Raw genomic sequence first — 27237 nt, forward strand, 5'->3', positions numbered from 1 at the left:
TATCAGCTAGAATCTTACTGAATCTCAGGCACATAGAAACGTGAAGAGAAAATGGACTTCAGATGTCATTTTGATGTTGTTGATTTGAAATCAAGTCGTAAAAGTGAATGTTTAAAAACTGTGTCTTCAATAATTAATATTTTGTTTCTGCTCCTAAAAATTTGACTTGGTGGAGCCATGAGAGGGAGTACTTTTATCTTAAAAAGGGGCAAGTTAAATTTTGATTTGTTGCCATGGACGTAGCATTTGCCTTGCCTTTGAATGAAAAAATATACGTTAGTCTATACTGGGCAACATTCTTCTTTTAAGAGCTTGTATGTTTGCCTTACACAATGTTATAGCTTTAATTTAGTCATAGAATAGTAATAAAGAATTTACAGACAGAAAAGTGCACAAAAAATGTATGCATGGCAACACTCCAAAAATATGTTATCTAATAAGAGAGAAAAATGATTGCTACCTTCTGGATGAAAGAGAAAATTGAGAAAAATATCTGAAGCACTGAACATATAACAACATTATTGAAAATGTCAATATTTATGGACTACTGTGAAGATGGTGGTAGAAAAACAAGTTCTAATAAAAAGTTTGAGAGAGACACCATTTAAATGTCTTAACAATTTAAATCACTGTAAATTCAAGAGTTTCTTTTCTTCTAAGTTTTTACTTCATATGATAGTGAAGGCAACATGTTTATAAACAGTACTCATGAGAACAATACATCTTATACATTCAAAATATTCATATAGCATCTTCCACTATTCTTCTGTAAGCATTCCTATTGTCTATATTGCTATCAATTGTAGGGTTAGAAGGCACTTTAACAAACAGATAACTAGTTCAAAAAAAGAGAAAATATATCCATCATTAAGACAGACCTCTGACAGTGAATGCTGGTTGTTAAGAATCCAAAGGACTTTCCCAACATTCTGCCCCATAATCTTTGTTGGTATAGCCTGTGTTCTATTGCCCTACAGCCATGTTAATCTTTCATTCCAATGCGTTTTCTCAGTTCAGCTGCAGTTTTCTCCAGTTGTTGAATGTTCCATTGCCATTGTCTTCTATTTGACTGAAGCTTGTTCACCTGACAATGCAAACGCTTAAGAATTGCACCATATCTCTTATGTTGTACCTATTAAAAGAAAACTACACGTCAGCAGGGCTTGAGAAGGATAAATAGTAAATAGCCATAAATGATATTTTGACTACTCTAAAGAGGAAAGCACTTGATTAGAAATTATTCACTGTAAATAATAATAATAATAAAAATAAACAGTAATTAGAACTACTTAACACATTACATATTGTGTAATAAGATACTGTGCTGAGAGCTTTTTACATATAATTAAATTCTCACAACATCTTACGACATGGATATTATTATCCTTATTTTTGTATAAAGAAACCAAAGATCAAAGAGTTTAAGTACTTCAACCAAGTTTTCACAGCTAGCAAGTGATGGTGTTTGGAATTTGAACCCAAATGAAGCTTCTGTGATGGAGTGCCTTCTACTCATCACGCAGTTACCAGTTGGGGGAAATGGTTTCATTTCCTGTATCTAGTCGTTCCCTGACCCACTGATCTAAAAGCTCTTGGAGATCATGTAGCCCATTTCCCTGCCATTAAGTACATCAGCATTTATGCTGAGCTGGACAATGCTACACTGGAAGATGAAACACAGTGGAAAGTGTAAGAGTTTTGGTGTCAGGCCACAAGAAAGTAAAAAAGCCAAAATTCCTAATGCTACTGTTGGCTATACAAACAACATTCAATCCTTTTTTAACAGCTTTATTGAGATATAATTCACATACCATACAATCCATCCTTTAAAGTGTACAATTCAAGGGTTTTTAATATATTCACAGAGTTGTGCAATCATCACCGCAATCAAATTTAGAACATTTTCATTACCCTAAAAAAAGAAGCCTAGTATCCATTAGCAGTGACTCCCCACTCCCCCATCCCCACCCTTAGAGGGTTACGACCACTAATCTACTTCCTCTTTGTATAGATTTGCCTATTCTGGACATTTTATAAAATGGAATCATATAATATGTGGTCTTTTGTGACTGGCTTCTTTCACTTAGCATAATGTTTTTGTTATCCATGTTTTAGCATGTATCAGTACTTCATTTCTTTTTATTGCTAAATAATATTCCATTGTATGATAGGCTACATTTTATTTATCCAATTCATCAGCTGATGGACATTTGAGTTGTCTCCACTGTTGGTTATTATGAATAATGCTGCCGTGAACATTTCTGTACAAGTTTTTGTGTGGACATATGTTTTCACTTCTCTGGGGCATATACCTAAGAGTAGAACTACTGGGTCATAAAGTAACTCTGTGTTTAACCATTTGAGGAACTTCAAGACTGTTTTCCAAAGTGACTGCACAATTTTTAGATCCCCATGATCAATGTGTGAGGGTTTCAGTTTCTTCATATCCTTGAAAATACTTATTATCTGTCTTTTTGATTATAGCCATCCTAGTGTGTGTGAAGTGGTGTCTCATTGTGGTTAAACACATACCTTTAAATGAACTGATAAAATAGAATAATAGGGCTGGGAAAGTTACCTATTCATTTTTTAAGGTCTCTTTTTAAATTTATTTACTTTTAATTTTTTGTGGTAATACACACATAAATTGTACTATCTTTTTTTTTTTTTTTTTTTTTGAGGAAGATTAGCCCTGAGCTAACTACTGCCAGTCCTCCTCTTTTTGCTGAGGAGGAAGCCTGGCCCTGAGCTAACATCCATGCCCATCTTCCTCTACTTCATATGTGGGATGCCTACCACAGCATGGCGTGCCAAGCGATGCCATGTCTGCACCCAGGATCCGAACCAGCGAACCCCGGGCTGCCGAAGTGGAACGTGCACACTTTGCTGGCCGTCGGGCCGGCCCCTCTATCTTAACTACCTTTAGGAGTACAGTTCAGTAGTATTAAGTACATTCACATTGTTACACAACCATCACCACCATCATCTCCAGAACTCTTTTCATCTTGAAAACTGAAGCTCTGTAACCATTAAACAATAACTCCCTCTTCCTCACTCCCCTCAGCCCCTGGCAACCACCATTCTACTTTCTGTCTTCTATGAATTTGACCATTTTAGGTACCTCGTATAAGTGGAACCATACAGTATTTGTCTTTTTGTGACTGGCTTATTTCACTTAGCATAGTGTCCTCAAAGTTCATCCATGTTATAGAATATGTCAGAATTTCCTTTCTTTTTAACACTGAATAATATTCCATTGTATGTATAGACCACATTTTGTTTATCCGTTCATCCACCCAAGTACACTTTGGTTGCTTCTACTTTCTGTCTTTTGTGACTAATGCTGCTGTGAACGTGGTATACAATATCTCTTTGAGACTCTGCTTTTAATTTAATTTTTTGAGGAACTGTCATACTGTTTTCCACAATGGTTGCACTAGTTTACATTCCCACCAGCAATGTGTGAGTACATCATCAGAAGGGGTTTTGTGAAGAGCGTAGCACAGAAATAGGCAAGTGAGGGAGGCATGTGTTGATAGTTCCCCTCCAGGTACTGTCCATCTGACAAGCGTAATCCTGCTATGGAGATTGACTCCTTGAGCGTCCACCAATAATACACTTTCTTGATAATTACAGCTTCATAAATCTTAATGTCAGGTAGGGTAAGTACTACAACTTTATTCTTCTTTTTCAAGATTGTTTTGGCTAACTAAGTCTTCTGTATTTGCATATAAATTTTAAAATCAGTTTGTCAGTTTCCACAAAAAGCACCACAGGAATTAACGGAACGATGTGAAAACTATAGCTCATTTTTTTAGAAAGTTAACACTTTAAAAGTATTGAGTTTCATAGACCATGAATATACTATATCACTCGATTTATTTAGTATTCTTAAATTCTCAGTCATATTTTTATTGTAGAAGTTTATACATTTTTCATAAAATTTATTAGCAAGTATTTTATGTTCTTTAGTGTTAGAGAAAAGAGTTTTGTTTTATTCATTTCACTTTCCAGTTGTTTACTGCTACTATCTAGAAACCACATAGAAATACCCTACTGGTTTATTAGTCTTCTTGTAAATTCCTTAGGATTTTTTACATAAGCAAATATGCTTTCTGTGAATAAACACAGTTTTACTTCTTTACAATCTTTATGCCTTATATTATTTTTTTCCTTGCCTTATAGCACTTTTTATGACCTGCAATACAATGTTGCCTAGAGGAGGTGGAATCAGACATCTTTGCCTTGCACCCGGTCTAAGGGGGAAAGCATTCAATGTTTCACCAATAAATATAATGTTGTTAGCTACAAGTTTTTATAGATGGCTTCCATCAAGTTATGCAAGTTTCTCCTACTCTAAATAGAGAAGTAATTTTTTAAATTTATTTTTATTTTTATTTTTCCCCCTTTTTCTCCCCAAAGCCCCCCCAGTACATAGTTGTATATTCTTAGTTGCGGGTCCTTCTAGTTGTGGCATGTGGGATGCTACCCTACCATGGCTTGATGAGCGGTACCATGTCCATACCCAAGAGCCAAACTGGCGAGACCCTGAGCCGCTGCAGCAGAGTGCAAGAACTTAACCACTCAGCCACGGGGCCAGCCCCTCTCCTACTCTTAATTTGCTGAGAGCTGTTATTAAGAATGGGCGTTGAATTTTTCTAATACTGTTTCTGCAACTATTAAGTTGATTATGTCTTTTTATCTCCTTCCTTTTGTTAATGTGGAATCACATTGTTTGCATTTTTTTTTTTTTGCTGGGAAAGATTCACCCTAAGCTAACATCTGTTGCCAATCTTCCTCTTTCTTTTCCTCTCTAAAACCCCTGGTCATAGTTGTATACTCTAGTTGTAAGTGCTTCTAGTTCTTCTATGTGAGCTGCTGCCACAGCATGGCTACTGACAGATGAGTGGTGTGGTTCCACGCCCAGGGACTGAACCCTGGCTGCTGAAGTGAAGCATACTGAGCTTCAACCACTAGGCCATCAGGGCTGGCTCCATTGTTTGCTTTTTGAAAGTTGAACCACCCTTGCCTTCCTGGGATAAACTCTGCTTGCTCATGAGGTATTAGCCTTTTTATACATAACTGAATTCAATTTGAAAATATTTTGTTAGGGAATTTTGCATCTATGTTCATGAGGGACGTTGGTCTGTAATTTCTTTTCTGGTAATGCTCCTGTTCATTTTTTTGTATTAGGGTTATGCTGGCCTTATAAAATGAGTTGGAAAGAGTTCCCTCTTCCATTTTCTGAAAGAGTTTTTATAGGCTAGGTATTATTTCTTCCTTAAATGTGTAATAGAATTCACAGTGAAGCCATGTCAGTCTGAAGCTTTCCTTATGGGGATGGGGTGGTTTAATTATGAATTCAATTTCATTGATTCCTACCTAACACCATTTATGACACTGATATTTGAAATGGATCATAAGCCTAAACATAAAAGCAATTTCTTTTTGTGTTAGTTATGGTATGTGTGTTTTTCAAGGAATTTGTCCCTTTCATCTAAGTTGTCAAATTTATTGACATAAAGTTGTTCGTAATAGGCCTTTATCACCCTTTTAAGTCTATAGGACGTGAAGTAATATCCTCACTATCCTCTCTTTCCTTGATTGGTATTGCTGTGGCTTATCAATTTTATTAGTCTTTTCAGCTTTTGGCTCTGTTGACTTTCTCTCCTGTTTTTCTGTTTTCTATTTCATTGATTTGCGCTATTTTATTATTTCATTTCTTCCATTGCTGTCAGCTGAATTTGTTCTTTCTTTCTCTAGTCTCTTATGGTAGAAGCTTAGCTAATTGCTTTAAAATCTTTTTTCTTTTCTAATATAGGCCTTTAAAGGTGAAAATTTTCCTCTAAATACTGCTTTAGCTACCTCCACAATTTTTCATATGTTGTGCTTTCATTATCATTCAATTTCAAATATTTTCTAATAATTCTTGTGATTTATCCTTTGATTCATGGGTTATTTAGAATTGTAATGCCCAATTTAGAAATGTTTATGTATTTTCTAGCTATCTTATTGCTATTGAATTGAATTCTGCTGTGATCAAAGAATATCAAATTCTTTGAAATTTATTATCCAGTATACTGTCTAACTTGGTGAATGTTCCATGTGCACTTGAAAATAAAGTATAATCAATAGTTGTTAGAGTATTTTATAAATATTAATTATATTAAGTTGGTATATAAGTTGTTCAAATGATCTATATGCTTACTGATTTTCTGTATTCTATCAATTACTCAAAAAATTCTTAATATCTCCAATATGACTGTAGATTTCTCTTTTTCTTTCTTGTTTGGTCAGTTTTTGCTTATGTATTTTGAAGCTGTGTGATTAGGTGAAGACATATGTAGTGTTACTATTCCTTTTTGATGAATTGAATGACCCTCTTTAACTTTGTTAGTAATCCACATCTTGAAATCTACTTGATATTAATATAGCCAACTAAGATTGACATCTTCATAGTTTATCTTTTTCCATCTTTTTACTTTCAACCTATCTGTGTCTTTATATTCAAAGTGCATTTCTTGTGAAGAGGTTATATTAAGCAACTTGTTTTTTTATCCAGTCTGATAATTTGTCCCTTTTAATTGGAGTGTTTGGTCCATTTACATTTAATGTAACTATTGGTATGTTTGGGTTTAAGTCTACCATTGTAATATTTGTCTCCTATTAGTCACTTTTGCCTTTTTCCTTTCTCTTTCCTTTTCTGTCTTCTTTTGGGTTAACTGAATATTTTATTATTCCATTTCGTTTCCTCATTTATCTTTCTAGCTATACTTATGTGTATTTTTTTAAAAGGAAGTTGTTCTAAGAACTTCAATAGTTCTTAATTTATCACAGTCTTAATTTATCACAGTCTATCTTCAATAATATTATACCACTTCACATAAAATGTAAGAACCTTATAACAAAAGGAAATTATTAAGATATGTTTTACGTCTATATATGTTATAATACCCAAAATACATTATTGTTTTAATTTTATACTGTCAATTGACCTTTAAATAATTCAAGAAATGAAAAAGGCTCATTTATTTATCCATATATTTTCCATTTCCAGTGCTTTCAATTACTTCCTGGTATCATTTCCTTTCAGCTTTAAGAACTTTCTTTAGTATTTCTTATAGTATGGGTCTACTGGAAACAAAGTCCATCAGGTTTTATTTATTTGAAATTTATTTCACCTTCATTTTTGAAAAATATTTTCATTAGATCTAGCGTTCATATAGAGTCCTTGCTCAACATTTTTTCCTTATTTCAGCAATTTAATGATGCTGTCTATTTTTTACTGGCCTCCATTGTTTCTAACTTTTAAAAAATCAATAATCAATTATAGCAAGGTTGCAGGAGACAAGGGTAATGTACAAAAGTCAATCGCTTTCTTATATACCAGGAATGAACAAGTAGAATTTGAAGTGAAAAACACAATACCATTTAATTAGCACTCCCCAAAATGAAATACTTAGTTAGAAATCTAACAAAATATGTACAAGATCTATATGAAGAAAACTACAAGACTCTGATGAAAGAAATCAAAGAAGGACTAAATAAATGGACAGATACTCCATGTTCATGGATAGAAAGCCTCAATATTGCCAAGATGTCAGTTCTTCCCAACTTGATCTATAGATTCAATTCAATTCCAATCAAAACTCCAGCAAGTTATTTTGTAGATATTGAGAACCTGATTCTAAAGTTTATATGAAGAGGCAAAAGACCCAGAATAGCCAACACAATATTGAAGGAGAAGAACAAAGTTGGATGAGTGATACTATGTGACTTCAAGACTTACTATAAAGTTACAGTAATTAAGATAGTGTGTTACTGGCAAAAGAATAGACAGATAAATCAATGGAACAGAATAGAGAGCCCAGAAATAGACCCACATAAATATGGTCAACTGATCTTTGACAAAGGAGCAAGGGCAATACAAAGAAAGTCTCTTCAATAAATGATTCTGAAACAACTGGACAATCACATGCAAAAACAAAAAGAGAATCTAGACACAGACCTTACACATTTCACAAAAATTAACTCAAACTGGATCATGGGCCTGAATGTAAAACACAAAATTATAAAACTCCTAGAAGATAACATAGAAGAAAACCTAGATGACCTTGGGTATGATATGACTTTTTAGATACAACACTGAAGGCACAATCCATGAAAAAAATAATTGATAAGCTGGACTTCATTAAAATTAAAAACTTCTGCTTTGGAAATTACACTATCAAGAGAAGGGTAAGACAAGCCACACACTAGGAGAAAATCTTTGCAAAAGACACATCTGATAAAGGACTGTTATTCAAAATATACAAAGAACTCTTAAAACTCAACAATAAGAAAACAATCAGGTTAAAAAAATGGGCCAAAAACCCAAACTGACACTTCACAAAAGAAGATATACAGACGGCAAATAAGCATATGAGGAGATGTTCCACATCATACGTCATCAGAGAATTGCAAATTAAAACAATGAGATACCACTACAAACTTATTAGAATGGTCCAATCTGGATCACTGACAATACCAAATGCTGGTGAGGATGTGGTGCAACAGGATGTGTGTGTGTGTGTGTGTGTATACATACACACACGCACACATTTAAGTGCACACATATATAAGACTTGAAGGATATACACCAAACAGTGGTTGCTATTAGTGACAGGGGAGCGTGATAAGAGAGAGCAATGCAATGGGAAGTGGTGGTCAAGGAACTACAGCTTTCCTTCTAATATTTTAATCTTTTTCAAGGAGAACGTATTCCCATAGACATGAAAAACATTTTTCAAAAAGACTGAGAGAAATAGAGTCCAACCAACCTGGATTCATACCCTACTCAGTCACTTATCATTAACTATACAACCTTATACAAGTTACTTAAAATTTCTGAATTCTGCAAAATATGTTATTATGAGAATTTAAATGGGATAGCCTATGTAAAGTGTTTGAAAAATGCCAGGCACTCTATAAACAACAATAGATTTAATAATACTGAACATTTCTCTTTGTACTTTTTATAAAATAGAATAGTTTGTTATCATGTTATCTAGCTATCTGCATAATTCTTACCCTGCCTTTAGGTCATTTTTTTAAACCTTTGCTTTTCTGGATTTTTCTCATAGGACTGGCTTTCTAGTTGTATAATAATTTCTGTGGCTGACTTCAATAAATGAATGCATTAATTGTGTAAGCTGCATGTTGTACTGTACCAGGTTAAACATATTTTGTTCCTGACACCTAGTAGCTCTGAAAGTGCTCTAAATTTTTCCCTATCCTTTTAAATTTGGAGACCAGGTTGTACAAAATTTAGGCAAGAGCAACCATCAGTGAATCTCAAAATGCTTTACACAGTATCTGTTATCACAAAATATTGCTTGCAGCACTCATCATTTGCTAAAAACTCCTTAAATGCACTAGTCTCCCTTTTCTGAAAACTCTTAGATTTGGCAAATAATATTTTTGTAACCTTGAAATGAAAATCACTGATTATTGCTGAACACTTTGTATTTGAAGCTTTGTGTTAGTATACCTTGTATTTGCTTCCTTAATTTTTAAATCAATGACTCATAGCTTATTTTTATTCTCCTTTCTCTTATTTTTAGTTTCCTTCTCCCAAAACATATACAGACAACAGACAAGAGAAAAAGGCATTTTTGGATAAACATTTGGAAATACTTCTTTCATTTAGATATGGCCTAAAAATACCAAAAATATTGACAAAAATACATGTGAAATTCAAAAACTATTTTCATTATTTCTGAACCAAAAAAATGTAAAAAAGCAACATTAATATCAAAACTAAAACATGCAAAGCACAAATGTTCGAAAGCATTAAAGTTTAGAACAAAGAATGCTGTATCTAGGCAAGGGATGACCATGAACTGTACCCAGGCCATGGCTAAAGACATTCAGAAGGGGTAGAAAAAAAGACTCAAAGAAGAAATAAAAAGTAAAAATCTTCTGGTACTTGAATTTATCCCCTTGAAAAAGTGGTTGTTTTGAGAAAGAGGTTACTCATATCAATGATCAATTCTCGTCAAGCAGTAAGAGAAATTGTTGAAAAAAATGCAATGTTCTCAAGACAATAGTGTGGCTGTATTTGTCTTCAGTTTTATAATTTCTTATAGATAATCTCTAATTTCTTAGATTTTCATTTTTTCAACCATAATATTGTGGTAGAATTGAGGACTACTTTTAAATGTATTGGAGGTAATAGAACCAAAATGAAAAAGCCCAAAAGAGAGGTAGCCCTATTGTGAAATCTTAAAAACAATTTATTAAATTTCCCGGGAAGAAGTTGAATTACGAAAACTTTTTTTTAGGTTTTATTTTTTAATTTTTTTTATTGAGGTAACATTGGTTTATAACATTATATAAATTTCAGGCGTATATCATTATATTTCAGTTTCTGTGTAGACTACATCTCGTTCACCACCCAAAGACAAATTACCATCCATCACCATACACATGTGCCTAATGGCTCCTTTCGCCCTCCTCCTCCCCTCCTCCCCTCTGGTAACCACCAATCTAATCTCTGTATCTATGTGTTTGTTTGCTGTTTTTGTTTTTATCTTCTATTTATGAATGAGATCACACGGTATTTGACTTTCTCCTTCTGACTTATTTCACTTAGCATAATACCCTCAAGGTCCATCCATGTTGTTGCAAATGGTAAGATTTCATCTTTTTATTTTTTTTATAGCTGAGTAGTATTCCATTGTGTATATATACCACATCTTCTTTACCCATTTGTCCCTTAATGGGCACTTAGGTTGCTTCCAAGTCTGGGCTATTGTGAATAATGCTGCAATGAACCTAGGGGTCCATATATCTTTACACATTCACGTTTTCGTGTTATTTGGATAAATACCCAGCAGTGAAATAGCTGGATCATATGTTCTATTCTTAATTTTTTGAGGAATCTCTGTACTGTTTTTCATAGTGGCTGCACCATTTGCATTCCCAACAGCAGTGTATGAGAGTTCCTGTCTCTCCACATCCTCTCTAACACTTGCTATTTCTTGTCTTGTTAAATATAGCCATTCTGACGGGTGTGATGTGATATCTCATTGTAGTTTTGATTTGTATTTCCCTAATAATTAGTGATGTTGAGCATCTTTTCATGTGCCTGTTGGTCATCTGTATATCTTCTTTGGAAAAATGTCTGTTCACATCTTTTGCCCATTTTTTAATTGGGTCATTTGTTTTTTTCTTGTTGAGATGTATGCGTTCTTTATATAGTTTGGGTATTAACCTCTTATCAGATATATGGTTTGCAAATATCTCCTCCCAATTGATAAGTTGTCTTTTCATTTTGTTGATGGTTTCCTTTACTGTGCAGAAGCTTTTTAGTTTGATGTAGTCCCATTTGTTTACTTTTTCTTTTGTTTCCCTTGCCAGGTCAGACATGGTATTTGAAAATATACTGCTAAGACTGACATCAAAGAGTGTACTCCCTATGTTTTCTTCTAAGGAGTTTTATGGTTTCAGGTCTTACATTCAAGTCTTTAATCCATTTTGAGTTAATTCTTGTGCATGGTATAAGATCATAGTCTACTTTCATTCGTTTGCATGTGGCTGTCCAGTTTTCCCAACACCATTTATTGAAGAGAATTTCCTTTCTTCATTGTATGTTCTTGGCTCCCTTGTCAAAAATTAGCTGTCCATAGATGTATGGGTTTATTTCTGGGCTCTTGATTCTGTTTCACTGATCTGTGTGTCTGTTTTTGTGGCAGTACCATGCTGTTTTGATTATTATAGCTTTGTAGCATATTTTGATATCAGGGAGTGATGCCTCCAGCTTTGTTCTCTTTTCTCAGGATCCCTTTGGCTATTTGCGGTCTTTTGTTGTTCCATATACATTTTAGGATTCTTTGTTCTATTTTTGTGAAAAATGTCATTGGAACTTTGATAGGGATTGCGTTGAATCTATAGATTGCTTTATGAAGTATGGACATTTTAACTACATTAGTTCTTCCAATCCAAGAGCACAGAATATCTTTCCCTTTCTTTGTGTCTTTTTCAATTTCTTTCAACAATGTTTTATAGTTTTCAGTGTACAGGTCTTTCACTTCTTTGGTTAAATTTATTCCAAGGTATTTTATTCTTTTTGTTGCAATTGTAAATGGGACTGTATTCTTGATTTCTCTTTCTGCTACTTTGTTGTTAGTGTATAGAAAAGCAACTGATTTTCGTATACAGATTTTGTATCCTGCAACTTTACTGTCTTCATTTATTATTTCTAATAGTTTTTTGATGGATTATTCAGGGTTTTCTATATATAAAATCATGTCATCTGCAAAACGTCTCAGTTTCACTTCTTCCTTTCCAATGTGGATCCCTTTTATTTATTTTTCTTGCCTTATTCCTCTGGCTAGGACTTCCAATACTATGTTAAATAAGAGTAGTGAAAGTGGGCATCCTTGTCTAGTTCCTGTTCTTAAAGGGATAGCTTTCAGTTTTTCTCTGTTGAGTATGATATTAGCTGTGGGTTTGTCATATCTTTATTATGTTGAGAAACTTTCCTCCTATCCCCATTTTATTCAGAATTTTTACCATAAATGGATGCTATATCTTGTTGAATGCTTTCTCTTCATCTACTGAGATGATCATGTGGTTTTTATTCTTCATTTTGTTAATGTGGTGTACCACATTGATTTATTTGTGGATTTTGAACCACAATGATGAAAACATTAAAAAATGATGTCTCAAGCTAGTGACATTCCATCTAAATCTCACATTAGTGGCCATTTACATCACCCTCTACCATTAAAAGTACCCACTTACTTTTCTGCTTCTGTCAACATGAAGTAGACATACTTCATAACGTATTCTTCCTGCTAAGTAGAACTAAAAACCCTGCTCATTATATATAAAATAAAAATAAGAAGCTTCTGAAAGGTAGAGAGAAGAAGGCAAATGGACTATGGACCTCAGGACCCAAGGAGTAACATGGTCATGAGTTCCCTGGGTTTTATTTTGCCTCATATACCCAGAGTAGATACTGGAGAAGACAGCAACCTGGAAATGCCAATAGGTGCAGACAAAAAAATTTCCAAGAAAAGTCTGCTCTCTAGCCAAAGAACTAGGAGAAGGGCAGCCTAGCAAAGTAGAAAACTTTTAGATAGTAACTACTTTATTAAGGTAAAACACCACGAATAAACTATGGTCCCCTGCCACTGCCCCCCCCCCCCACCCACCCAACACACACACACCAGCAAAGGCTGTGTGGAAAGCCTAAACTTCCACCATTGCTAAGTTATAACAAGGTGCCCTAATCCTCCTGCTGGGGTTGTGTCAGAAAAGGCTAATTAGGGAACCAGGACTTTTCATCCCCATTGGGCAGTAAAAACCACACCCAGTGGTGTCACCGGAGCCAATTTGGGGAGCCTGGACTTCTAACCCCTTCTAGTGGTAGCAACTCATCCTTCCCCTTCTCACTGAGAGAATGTCAGAGGAGGCCTACTTGAGAGTCAGGACATGCACCACCATTCAGTAGAGACAAGGCCACATCTACATGGTATCAGCGGAGGCCACATGGGGAAGAGTAAGGAGGTGCCCCTGCCCCTCCCAGCCAGGGGGTTAAAAGCAGAGGCCCAGTGGGCAGGAGGAACTCCCTCTCCTGGCCAGCAGGAACAAGAAGCTTTTTCTCCCTCCAGGAGTGGCAATGGACACTGAGTGGAGAATCTGATTTTCTAACCACCACCTGGAAGTAACAATGATCACGAGTCTTAAAACATAATACCCAACACATTCAGATTTCAATAGAAAATCAATTATCAAACCAAGAACTAGGAAGATCTCAAACTTAATAAGAAATAACAATGGACATGTGCCAGTACTAAGAAAATCACAGAAGTCAGAATTATCTGACAAGCATTTTAAAGCAGTTATCATAAAAATGCTTCAATGAGAAATTACGAACTTGCCTAAAACAAATGAAAAAATAGAAAGTATCAGCAAAGAATAAAAGATACAAAGAACCAAATGGAAAGTATATAATAATCAAAATGAAAAATTTAATGGCTGGGCTCAGTAGCAGAATGGAGGGGAAAGAAGAAAGAATCAGTGAATGGAAGATAGAACACTAGAAATTACTCAATCTGAAAAATAGAAAATAGACTGGAAAAAGGAGTAAACAGAGCCTCAGGGACCTGTGGGACTATAGCCAAAATCTATCATTTGTGTCATCAGAGTTCTGGAAGGAGAGAAGAAAGAGGGCCAAGATGGAAAAGTATTCAAAAAAAATAAGAGCTGAAAATTCCCCAAATTTGGCAGAAGACATAAACCTACAGAATCAAGAAGCTGAAGATATTCCAAATAGGGTAAATCCAAAGAAATTCATGCCAAAAGACAGTAAAACTTCCAAAAACCAAAGACATGGGAAATCCTGAAAGCAGCAAGAAACAAAAACCTTATCCATATGGAGAAAATTTGAATGACTGAATTTCTCCTCAGAAATCATGGAGGCCATAAAGAAGCATTTTTCAAGTTTAGAAAGGACTGTCAACCCAGAATTCTATATCCAGCATAAATGTCCTTCAGGAATGGAGGGGGAATCAAAACATTCTCAGATGAAAAAAAACTAAAAGACTTTGTCATCAGCAGACCTATCCTAAAAGAATGCATTTAGAAGTTTTCTTTTCTTTTTTTTTTTTTAAAGATTGGTCCTGAGCTAACATCTGTTGCCAATCTTCTTTTTTTCTTCTTCTTCTTCTCCCCAAAGACCCCAAGTATATAGTTGTATATTCTAGTTGTAGGTCCTTCAAGTTCTACTATGTGGGATGCTGCCTCAGCATGGCTTGATGAGGAGTGCACCCAGGATCCGAACTGGTGAAACCCTGGGACATTGAAGTGGAATGCATGAACTCAGCCAATTGGCCATGGGGCTGGCCCCAGAAGTTTTCTAAAGAGAAAGCAAATGATAAAAGAAGGAATCTTAGAACATCTGGAAGGAAGAAAGAATATAGTAGAGCAAAAACATGGGTAAATACAGTAGACAAATGGAGAGGTCATAGCTAAATTGTATGAGGTTTCTTTACAAGGTGATGAAAATTTCTAAAATTGACTGTGGTGATGGTTACAAATTATGTGTGACTATAATAAAAACCATTGAATTATACACTTTAAATGGGTGAATTGTACAGTATGTGATTTATATCTCAATAAAGCTGTCTTAAAAAGTCAGAGGTAGCCCAGGACCAGCCTGGGTACTTAGTGGTTAAGTTTGCACACTCTACTTCAGTGGCCCAAGGTTTGCAGGTTTGGATCTCTGACCTACACACTGCTCATCAAGCCATGCTATGGTGTTGCCCACATACAAAACATAGAGAAAGATTGACACAGATGTTAGCTCAGGGTCAATCTTCCTCACCAAAAAAAAGAATCAGTGTTAGCCTGAGGAAAGTGGTACAAAAGAACTTTCTGGGCATCATGGGAAAGTTTTATATCGTGGTCTAGGTGATGGTAACATGGGTGTAAGTCAAAACATACATTAGGCAAAATTAATCAAGCTAAATCCTTACGATCTATGTACTTACTCTTATGACAATTATACTTCAATAAAGTCTATTAGCATAAAAAAATTACGAGGTAATCTCAAATTCCATTCCAAAATGCTTTTACCAATTTATACTCATACCAATGGTATATTAGAATTCCAGTGTTCCACATCTTACCAATTGTAATACTGATAATCCAATGGGCTAAATATGGGACCTCATTCTGGTTTTAATTATCAATCCATTAATGAGGTTAGTCATGTTTGCCATTGCTTTTTGGGATATTCATATTTCAAAAAATAAGACTTTTCATACTATTTACTCAATGTTCTACTGGCTTGTTTGACATTTTCTTATCTCTTAGTCACTTATGTGTGTTACAAATATCTTCTCTCAAAATGAATCCTGTTTTATATATTGTTATGGTGCATTTCAACAACCTAGAAATTTATGATATAGTCAAAAGTAATATTTAATCATGCAGTGTGTGTGTGGGTAGGTGTGTGTGTCTTTTAAAAGAAATATCTCTCTGACACAAATGGTTAATTTTGTCATTTATATTGTCTTCAGTCCTCCTGGAAGTGTGTGTATGTGTGTGTTATGAGGTATGAATGCAGTTGTATTTCAAAATTTTCTTTATTTTTCCATATGGCTAACAGATTTTTTTGTATCACATATGATGGGTTATTGCTGGATTCTTTTTTTTCTTTAACAATTTTTTTTCCATTTCAATGTCATTTATATTCTGTCTTACTACTTATGGTTTTACAATAAATCTTGATATCTAGAAGGGCAAAAAAACCCCACACTTATTTTGATTACTAGTAAAATATAAGAGAAAATCATAGTGTTTCTTAAAGAGAATGTTTTGTAAAGGTGAGGTTTTTTTATCTTCAACTTCCTCAGATACTTTGTAATTGTGTCAAATTTAGTCACAAGCAAGTTAAAAACTTGCATCTTTTATTTTACAAATTAATTTCTTAAGGGTGAAAATTAGTTATTTGCCCTTAATGACATATTCTTTTCCATTTTTGTTCTCCATTTTGTGAACAATAATGATCACAGAAGTCTACCAGTGGTGGTACAAATTTAGTCTCACTTTCAATTTTGCACATCACTTTTTTTTTTAATTTGACTCTTGGTAATGGCAAGTATGAAGTCAGAGAGGTTTAGAATACTAATGACTTCCATTGGTTTTTTTACTCTATTTTGAGGAGTCTCTGATGTCTACTTAGGAATTGTCATCTTTTTGACTTAAGAGCCTCTGTTTTCTAGCCATTAATTTGGTGCCAAGCAGTGGGTGGAATGAGACCTGGAAGAATTCTAGGCCAGATTTAAATAGGACTGAGTGCTTGCTCTGTTTGAATACATTCACGTATTTGAACACCTTTGATAATGATTTGGACTTATCTACTGCTTTTTATAGTTCTTTTTTGTCCTCTTGCTGCTTTGAGAATTGAGAGTAAACTATGGAAATTATGAATATAGTATAAGTTTAAGAAATGATCTCATAAACATTGAAATCCTGATAATTAAAGCTTACCTCTATTTCTTTCCTTAATCTTTCATGTGTCTCTTTTTCTTCCTCAAGAAAACAAGTTTCTTCAATGATAGACTCTTTTACAGTTATAATTTTATCCTTTAGCTTTGTAATGTCTTCCTGTATATTTATAAAATTCAAAACATACAAGTCAAACAATGAATGGTCAGTATAAATCCAAGATTTTCAGTGTTTCTATAATGTAAGAAAACTAGCCATCACATTTAATTTTGTTAAATAGGATTAGAATATTGCTTCCATATGTACAAAGGATAAAGAACTGTTATTCAGGTGAAAAACTTTAGATTTGAAAACTTAGAACTAAAAACCAAATGAAAATAAGACATAAAGGAAAGTGGTAGTTATAGTGGCGACTGCCCAGAAATAGTATAATGGGCATTTTTCATTCTCTTGTAAGAAATTATAGGTATTTTAAGTTTGTGTCTCCCACTGTCTTCAAAGAATAGTAAAAGAAATAGAAGATGCTTAAGGTGAAATTATTAATTCATAGTGTTTGCATAACAGCATTAAGCATACTAAATTGATTTGAATTGGTCTAGATCCATCAGTCTAGAAGCTGGGACTTCAACATTTTTGTGAGTTCTACTTTCTGCAACAAATGGGTTAACTGTTCACTGTGATTTTATTTGTCTATATATTTTTATTAATCCACAGAGGATTTGGGACATTTCCTTTATGCTTTTTCACATTTGGCATAGTTGTTACATATTCATGTACTTATCCAAGTTTTTAAAAATTGTGAAAATAGTTTCTGAAGCTAGTTAATGCAGCTATGGGTTTTTTATTAAAGTAGTGATAAATTTATCACTTAAGAAGTGTACTTGCAAAAAAGGAGTGACAGAAAAAGTTTTGATAAGTGATATTTCAAACCTGTACTTGTTTCATCTGGTTTCCTTCTGGATTTTGGAGATCTTGCATAAGTTCCTCTTTCATTGCCTTTAGTTTTTTAACAAGATCTCGTTTTTCCTGGAGTTCACTCATAAATGACCATTTGCTTTCTATTTCCCCCAAACTATCTTTATGCACTTTTATTTTTGCATGATATTCATTATATCTTATCACTTGTTCCTCAAAATCTTCTTGGGCAGCTTCTATGTCAAATTTAAGCTTTACGTTTTCTGAATGTAAGGATTTGATTTGAGTTTCTAGGCTCCCACACTGAAGTTTGGTATTCTCTATGGCAGCATCTTGCTGATAAATTTGCCTCTCTGTTTCCTTAGTTTCTGCAGAGACAGATGCTATTTGTTTTTCAAGCTCATGAAGTTCATTCTGTAATATATTTCAACATTATTATTATTAATTCACGATATACAGCATAAGAGAAAAGTCATTGTTTTGATCCACAGTGCATGTAGGAAAATCACTTAACATAAAAAATATGTATTTATCAGATATAGAAAAATTGATGAATAGAAAGAAATGTGCAATAAAGTAAAAAAATTATTTTATAATCTCAGAGGGAGCCCAAAGTTATATATTTCTTATTTTTTAAAGTTCATCTAATTCTAAATATTACAATTTTATCATTTGTCTTAACATTTTATATATAAAAGATACTTTACAATCATTTTAATAATGTATTTATGGGCATTGGAAGTACACACTGAAGAAAGACAATATGATAAAAATGATAAAGCCTTGGGTTAAAAAATCAAAAGATCTGGGTTCTACTGCCCTTACTGCTATTTACTAGTTGGTATGATCATACATAGCAAGCTTAATTACCCTATCCAAACCTCACTTTCTTCATTTGTAAAATGAGTATAAAGGCATCTATTTTACCTCTCTGTGACATTTGGCATTTCTAACCAACACCTCCTCTTTGAAGTTTTCACACCACCACTCTTCTCTGGTTCTCCTCAGATATCTATGAGCATCCCTTCTCAATGTCAATGGTTCCTTCAAATATAGGTCTTCCTCAGGGTGCAGTCATCATAACTTCCTCTTTTCATTCTATATATAATCCTGGGGTAATCTTATCCTTACTTAAATCTTGAGCTATGTATATGATGATGATTCACAGATCACAAGTGGCTGTTGAGTCCTACACTCAGCTGCCACTGGCCATCTGAATCATCATGTCCAAAAATCAGACTAATCCCCCTCACCATCCCATCCTGTTCTTCCTTGCATCAGTTATGTATTGTCAGAACCACAAAACTTCAGTGACATACAACAATAATTGCTTATTGCTCACATGACTGGGAGCAGCTGGGGTTGGCTAGATGTTGACGTTGGTTGGATTTGCTCAAATGTCTGGGGGTTGGCTGGCTGGAAGATGATTGGCTGACTGGGCTGGCTGGGGTGTCTTGGCTTTGCTTTACATGTGTCTTAACCTCCAGTGGGCCAGGCCAGACAGGTCCCTCTTATGATGATAGCAGATGCAGAAGAATGGAAGCTCAACTATGTAAGAGCTTTTTCAAGCCTCTGTTTGAATGACATCTGCTGACATCCAGCTGGTCATATGATGAAACACACAGTCAAGGGGGTAAAAGTATGCTTACTCACTATGGAAGGACACTGTAATGATACATGGCAAAGGGTGTAGATATATACAAGGAGGAAGAATCTGGACCAAAAATGCAAATTACCACACCCCTATTTTCCCAAACTAATTAACTAATGATACTACTTGGGAGCCATCCTTAATTCCTCCCTTCTCTTTATTATCTATATCTAACTGTTCATCAAGTTCTATAGATCCTCCCACCAAAACAACTCTGTAGGCCATCCTCCATCCTTTTTTTTCCCTATCTAGTAGGTTATCCTTTAAATAAATTTATAATTTTGAGAGGGAGGCGCTGCACTAAAAAGGCAGACCCAACCTGTCTTTTCCTGGCAGAGACAAGATAGGGAAGCACCATGAAAAATACAAGATGCTGATATCTCCAGCTCTTATATCTCAATGCCCGCTTGACATTTGTATTTAGATATTTAACAGACATCTCAACTATACATGTTCAGAAAAGAGCATTTATTTTACATACCCAGCATATTTCTCCTCCAGTCTTCCTCATTTCAATAAACTGTACCACTTTGCACCTGGATACTCAAAAACCTAGAAGCTATTCTTGATTCCTCCCTTTACCTTAGCCCCCAGAACCTATTGACTAGCAAATCCTGATGGTTGGGCCTCCGAAATAAAATCCTAAATTCACTTCTGACCAATCTTTGTAGCGTGGTCTAGCTCCTACCTGGTCTCCCTCTCTCCATTCTTCCTCCTTTCCCCCAACTAGGCTCCATATATTAAGCAGAAGAATCTTTAAAAAACATAAATCATATCCTGTTACTTCCCTGCTCAAGATCCTCCAATGGCTTCTCATTGCACTGATAATACAATTAAAATTCCTTACTGTGGCTTGCACGGCCTTATGTGCTCTAGTCCCTCTCTACTGTGCCATCCTTCTCATGTGCTATTCTCCCCTCTTCCAGCCTCCTTCTATAACAAAACACCAAAGGCTGGGTGGCTTAAACAACAGACATTTATTTTTCACAGTGCTGAAATCTAGGAAGCCCAAGATTAAGTTATGAGCAGATTTTGCTCCTGGTGATGACCCTGTCCCTGGCTTGCAGACAGCTGCCTTCTTGCTGTGTCCTCATAAGACAGAGAAAGAGAGAGAGAGCTCTGGTCTCTCTTCCTCTTCTTATCAGGACACTAATCCCATCATAGGGGCCCCACCTTCATAACCTCATCTAATTACCTCCCAAGGGCCACACCTCCAAATGCCATCACACTGGAGGGAACACAAACATTCAGTCCATAACAGCATCTCTTTGAAATCAATTGATATGTGTGGGGCTATTTCTGGACACTCTATTCTGTTCCATGGATCTGTATGTCTTATCTTTATTCCAGATCACACTATCCTGGTTACTGTACTCTATAATAAATCTTAAAATCAGGTAATATATGAACTTCCAACATTGTTCTCATTCTTCAAAATTGCTTTGGAGCCAGCCCTGATGGCTTAGAGGTTAAAGTTTGGCACTTTCACTGTTTCAGTGGCCCAGGTTCATTTCCTGGCCATGCAACCACACCACCTGTCTGTGGGTAGCCAGGCTGTGGCAGCAGCTCACATAGAAGAACTAGAAGGACTTATAAGTAGGATATACAATTATGCACTGGGGCTTAGGGGAGGGGGAAAAAAAAGAGAAAGATTGGCAACAGATATTAGCTCAGGGAGAATCTTGACCTCCAAAAGGGGGAAAAAAATGGTTTTGGCTACTCTAGGTCCTTTCCATTTCCATATGACTTTTAGAATCAGCCTGTCAATTGCTCTAAAAAGTGCCTGCTGAGATTTTGATTGGAACTGCTTTTACACTATAGATAAAATTGAAAGAACTGACATGTTAACAATACTGAATCTTCTGATTCATGAAAATGGTATATTTCTCTATTTATTTAGATCTGTAATTTCTCTTAGCCATGTTTTTCTGTCTTCAGCATACAGGTCTCACAAACCGTCTTAGTCTACTTGGGTTGCCATAACAATATACCGTAGACTCAGTGGCTTAAACAATAGAAATTTATTTCTCACAGTTCTGAAGGCTGGAAAGGGTGTCAGCATGGTTGGATTCTGGTGAGAGCTCTCTTCCTGGCTTGCAGACAGCTCACTGTGTCCTCACATGGCAGAGACAGCCAGCAAGCCCTGGTGCCTCTTCTCTTCTTACATCACGAAAGCCTCACTCTCATGACCTCATCTAAGCCTAATTACTTTCCAAAGTCCCATCTCCAAATACAAATTAAATTTTAATTTCTGACTGTTTCTTTCAATGTATAGAAACAGTTGACTTTCATATATTAGTCTTGTCTCCTTCAACATTTCTAAACTCACTTATTAGTCCTAATAGTTTTTTTTATAGATTCCTTAGGATTTTCTAAAGATAATCATGCCATATGTAAATAAAAACAGTTCTACTTCCTCCTTTCCAATCTGAATGCCTTCTATTTATTTTTCTTGCCTGATTGCACTGGCTTGAACTACCAGTACCACAGAATGAACAGAAGTGGTAAGGGCACACATCCTCGCCTGGTTCCTGATCTTAGGAGAGAAATATTCGTCTTTTACCATGAGATATGAAGTTGGCTGTAGGATTCATGTAGGAATGTAGATGCCCTTTTTAGATTGAGGAAGTTCTGTTCTATTCCTACTCTGCTGAGAATTTTTATCATGAACGGATGTTGGATTATGACAAGTGTTTTTTATGCATCTGGAATTCTCTTTCTAAAACATAAATTTAATCTTTTGCTCCCTTGCTTAAAGCCCATCAAAACCTTCCCATCACCTTTAGAATAAAGTCTGGATTTCTTATCATGGTATATATCTCCCACCACTTCTCAAAACACACTCTAGACTATACCACCACCAAACTACATATAGTTCTATGAATGTATCAATGCGATTCCAAGACTTTGTGAATTTTCTCAGGTTCTTCTTTTTGGAATATCCTCCTCCTCACCCTCTAACCCTTAAACCTGTCCCAGACACCATTCAAGTGAACTCCAGCTATCCTTTAAAACTCAACTGAAACATCACTTTCTTTTGATCACTTCTTCCGGGTTAAATCTGTGTTCATGCCTCTATTGACACTACTACCCTGCATGTAATTATTTATTTACTTCTTTGTCTCCCTCTTCAATAGATGGTGAGAAACTTAAGAGCGAGGACAATGTTTAGCAAAATGCTGAATAGAACATAAGCCCTCAATATAAGTGAAATAACATCTGTGAAACTCTTTGAAGACTGAGAAGTTTTACAGAAAATATCTAAACCTAATGTCAAAATCCAGCCCTATACTGTCCACCAGAGCCCCAGAAAGAATATCCTACATATATTTATAAGTATTAATTCATTTAATCCTCATGAAAATCTTAGAAGTAGGTCCTATTGTTATCTCCGTTTTACAAATATGAAAACAGAAGCACAGAGAAATTAAACCACTGAGCGACAAGTAGCAAATCTTGTTTTTCAAACTAGGCAGTTGGGCTCTAGAGCCTATTCTTTTCATTTCTATGATATATTTCATTAAGAAAAACCTTTACAAAGCACATAGTAAAGATACTATTTCCATTTTTCCTTCTTCTTCTTCTTCTTCTTTTTTTTTTTTTTGCTGAGGAAGATTCACCCTGAGTTAACTTCCAATGCCAATCCTCCTTTTTTTTTGGTCAAGGAAGATTACCCCTGGCTAACATCCCTGCCAATCTTCCTCTATTTTTCTTTTTGTATGTGAGACACCGCCACAGCATGGCTGGTGAGTGGAGTAGATCTGTTCCTGGGATCCAAACCCATGAACCCAGGCTACCAAAGCAGAGTGCATGGAACTTTAACCCCTTGGCCATGCGGCTGGGACCTCCATATTACTTCTTTAGCTATATTAACAGAGTACAGTTATATCTAATTATGCTGCATGCAAAAACCAATTACAGCTTCCAGATTACCTGTAGTGGAATTATGAATATATTATGAAATATAAGGGACACAGAAATGTTCTTTGTCTACTTGAAATGTTCACTCACTAGTTCACAACTAGTAACTCACAAGCCATAGCTTTAAAAACACTGGCTTAAAAACTTAACCTTCTTTCAATTCGGCATTTTAGGAAGAACTATCAAATAGAAGTAAATTTAAAATAATTTTGTGTGACACATTGGGTTTTATATGCTCATAGTACAGTTGCAATGACACTGTTGAATCTTTGCATACTGGGTGTGTAAAATGTTCCATGAAACTCAAATGCTCATATAGACTTCACTTAGTGATAAAAGAATCATTAAGAAGGAGTAAGTGTGAAATAGAAGTGTTTAAAATTGCCTCCCCACATTAAGTATCCTTCAAAACTTCTCTGTTACTAACTTAAAATAGTTTTGAAGAAAGTAAAGACTCATTTAAAAGACTGTATGAAATAGGTTACCTGCAAATGGAATAAAACTTTTTTATTTTTCTCTATTTCCGATGTTTGTGATTGCTGTTGCTTTGCCACTTGCTCTACAGCATCAGTTAATGAAGATGTGTCCTGTTTAGCCACAGCTAGACAAAAGAATATAGCACATAAAAATTTAAATGCAGACATTCTAAGAAAGTTATGCTTCTTTACTCAAAATCATGAAAGATTTGATATTTTCTCATAAATAAACGACATTTAGGATTGGTAATTTTAACTTTATGACTATAAACAAAACCAAAATCAAAGGCAATAATAATAGACAATTGAAAATAGCCTACTGCAGTGTTATATTTATTCCTTTATGGAACAACATAAATATTTTGATTGTCCTATTTTTTTTATCCAGACCACTTGCATAAATACTATAATTATAGTGCTGCCATAACAACTTTATAGCAATTACAGTTAATGAATTTTCATTATAGGCCTGCATTCTCAGGTTGTTATGCCTTTTCTAAAAACTGTATATGTTTCTTCCTGGCAAAATTTAACAGCTTCCCTCTATTCTAATTTGCTATCAATTTTAACACAATCATCCTATCATAGTACTTTGTTGTCCCTTATCTTTTAGTTATGTATTTCTTAAGAATCCTTCATTACCTTCTTCAGGAACTCCTTGACTCTTCCTTTCTATGTTCCCTGACATTCTTGTGTGCCTCTTTTCCCCTTTCTGGTTCACCTTCTTTACTCCTACAAAATAATCATTGTTGATAATCTTTCATTTTTCTTTATTTTTTTCCTTTCATATATTGGTGATTCTAAAAGTAAATTAATTGTCAAATACCTCCCAGGGATGGCAATGACATTTCATCATTTGTTCTAAGAGTTAAATACAATGGTTAAGTGAGAGATTTTTGGAGGAAAGTAGAACTGTATCTGAATCTTGGTTCTCCTGCTTTTCAACTGTTATGACCTTGAGCAAGTTTCTTAACTTCTCTGATCATCAGTGTCCCCACCGGTAAAACCTCACAGGGCTTTTGTAATAATTAAAGTAATATATGTAACAAGCTTAACACGGTACCTGACATATATAGAAGGTAATTAATTATTATGGATTAGTAGTCGGTACCTCCAGTATGATGATGAAATGGGTTCTGAAACTATAACCAGAATCAGTGAGAAACAGTGCCAAGATGGATTAACAATTTCTGCCGCGGTCTAGGATATAGGGAATGTAGCACTCCTGTCCAGTGCTATTCTGGCTGGGGTACTCCCTGTGCAAGTTTAAAACCTTATTTCAATCTTTTCTATATCTAGGAGTAACTGATAAGATGAATGGGTAGATATTTTTCTTCTTTGAACGAAGGAGAGAAAGAGTCCCTTCCCTCTACCAACACAGCAAATGCTGAGTTGGCAGAGTAAAGGCATTACCAGCTTTTGGGAAAAGGGTATCTGAATTTGCCAGTCCATTCCTACATAAATGAAATTGTACAAGTTTGCATGATTAAAAAAATTTGCTGTTGTTAAATACTTCTGAAATTGTCATCTCCTATTTAACATTTGAACATATGGATTTTTTAAATTTAGATGACATCTGTTTTAAAAAAAATCTTAGTTGATTTTTATAGAACCTGTGAATCTTTCCAATCATACTAAAGTCATGTCATGACAAACTTTGCAAGCCAGAAGAAGTGAAATATTATCATAACAGTAAGGCACATGTAAGGAAGCTTTCACAAGGAAATCTGCAGAATCACTAAGTATCTTTCCTAAAGATAAGTTACATTCAAAGTTTTGTATACAAGTTAGATGTGTTTTCCAAAAACAAAATTTTAAAGGATTGAAACTTGATATATAAGCAAAAAGGAAAGAACAACAAAGTTGAATTTCTTCCTAAATCAGGAGACTCAAATCTATCCAGAAATATCTTATCAAGCTAAAGAAATCCTGAGAGCTTAACTCAGCAGAGGGTCATAATAACCCCTGAGAATTTACAATTCTTCTCTGTTTCTTCACTCCCTTCAAATCCCATTTCAAACTTGCCTCTTTTATGATGTCTTCCTTGAAACTGAGTCCATTTCCTCTTCATGCTATTAACCTATGTCCTTTCTGCTTAACATGCGGACTGCCCCAGATTAATGCTAATATAGCCAAATCTGATTTTCTCTCTAGCTCTTTTGTATGGGTTTCACGATCACAGACTTCACCCTTAATTCTCTCTATCTATCTACCTTGAAAAGTGCATGCCCTTTACATTTATACTTCCAGTTAGTTCTCTCAATTGATTACAATAGTAAACATATAGTGCTTACTTTGTGCCAGACATTGTTCTAAGTGCTTTACATAAAAAAATAACAACAAAAACAAACATTATATAGTGATTATTCTGTGCCATGTATAAGAACTTTACAAATATTAACTCATTTAACCTTATGAGGTAGATACTATTATTATAATTTTCATTTTACAGAGAAATACAGTGAGCACAAAGAGATAAAAAAATTTACCCAAACTAAGACACCTATTAGTGTGAGATTTGATTTGAATTCAGGTGGTTTGGCTCCAGGGCTCACGTTCTTAACCAGTAGGCTAGACTACCAAGATTATAATTTTTTAAAGAGGAGAGCCATGTCTTTATATACCACTCCAGAATCCAACTACTTTTGTATTCCTGTATTGCTAAAATACCACTTTAGTCAACTCTCTCCTTTCCATTCCCACGGCTACCCACATTTCTTCTTAGGGGAACTATTTGAGTAAAGTCCACTGATGGAACTGCTAGAGTTTCTACAGACCTCCAGTGGCCTCAACACCACAATTTGTACTATCAAGAGGAGACTCTGAGTTCTTCATGCTCCTGGGAAGTTCCTTCTAGGTAAGTTACCTTTCTGGTGAGTCCTCCTGTTTCTCTCTCCCCCAAATCATAGTGTCATCTCCACAAACTGCCTAAGACACTCACTGTGTACTATTCCCATTTTACCCTACATCCCTGTTAACCTCAATCTCCAGAAGAAGACTGAGACTCCCAGATCATTCCTCATCTTGAAGACCCAAGTTCTCATGTTTGGTAAGTCCCCTGATTTGATAGTTACCCACTCTCCAGCTCTTTTATATCCTTCCATTGTGACCCCTGAAACTCTTGGTCCATCTTCAGCAAAATCCTCTCTATTTTCAGTCTCTTCAGTGAACTTTCCCTTCATCTTTTGCTCGAACCGAAATCCTCCAAAGATACTGCTTCCTCATTCTCAAGCCACTAAGTCTGGACGTGAGGCATTTTTCCTGCTCTCCATT

General features: G+C 35.1%; 1 protein-coding gene across 1 annotated transcript in view; it reads right to left on the bottom strand.

The window, feature by feature from the left end:
• Positions 1–665: 665 nt before the first annotated feature.
• The window catches only part of CCDC122 (coiled-coil domain containing 122), a 33947-nt gene continuing 7375 nt past the window's right edge, over positions 666–27237 (bottom strand). The window contains exons 2-6 of the mRNA XM_046663948.1: positions 24607–24696; positions 23974–24089; positions 17932–18330; positions 17044–17160; positions 666–1132 (exon numbers count right to left, since the gene is read on the bottom strand). Coding sequence (XP_046519904.1) covers positions 983–1132; positions 17044–17160; positions 17932–18330; positions 23974–24089; positions 24607–24696 — 872 coding nt within the window. The 3' untranslated portion in view covers positions 666–982. The remainder of the gene's footprint in view (positions 1133–17043; positions 17161–17931; positions 18331–23973; positions 24090–24606; positions 24697–27237) is intronic.

The sequence above is a fragment of the Equus quagga genome, chromosome 6 (assembly GCF_021613505.1).
Source record: "Equus quagga isolate Etosha38 chromosome 6, UCLA_HA_Equagga_1.0, whole genome shotgun sequence".
Taxonomy (NCBI): Eukaryota; Metazoa; Chordata; class Mammalia; order Perissodactyla; family Equidae; genus Equus; species Equus quagga.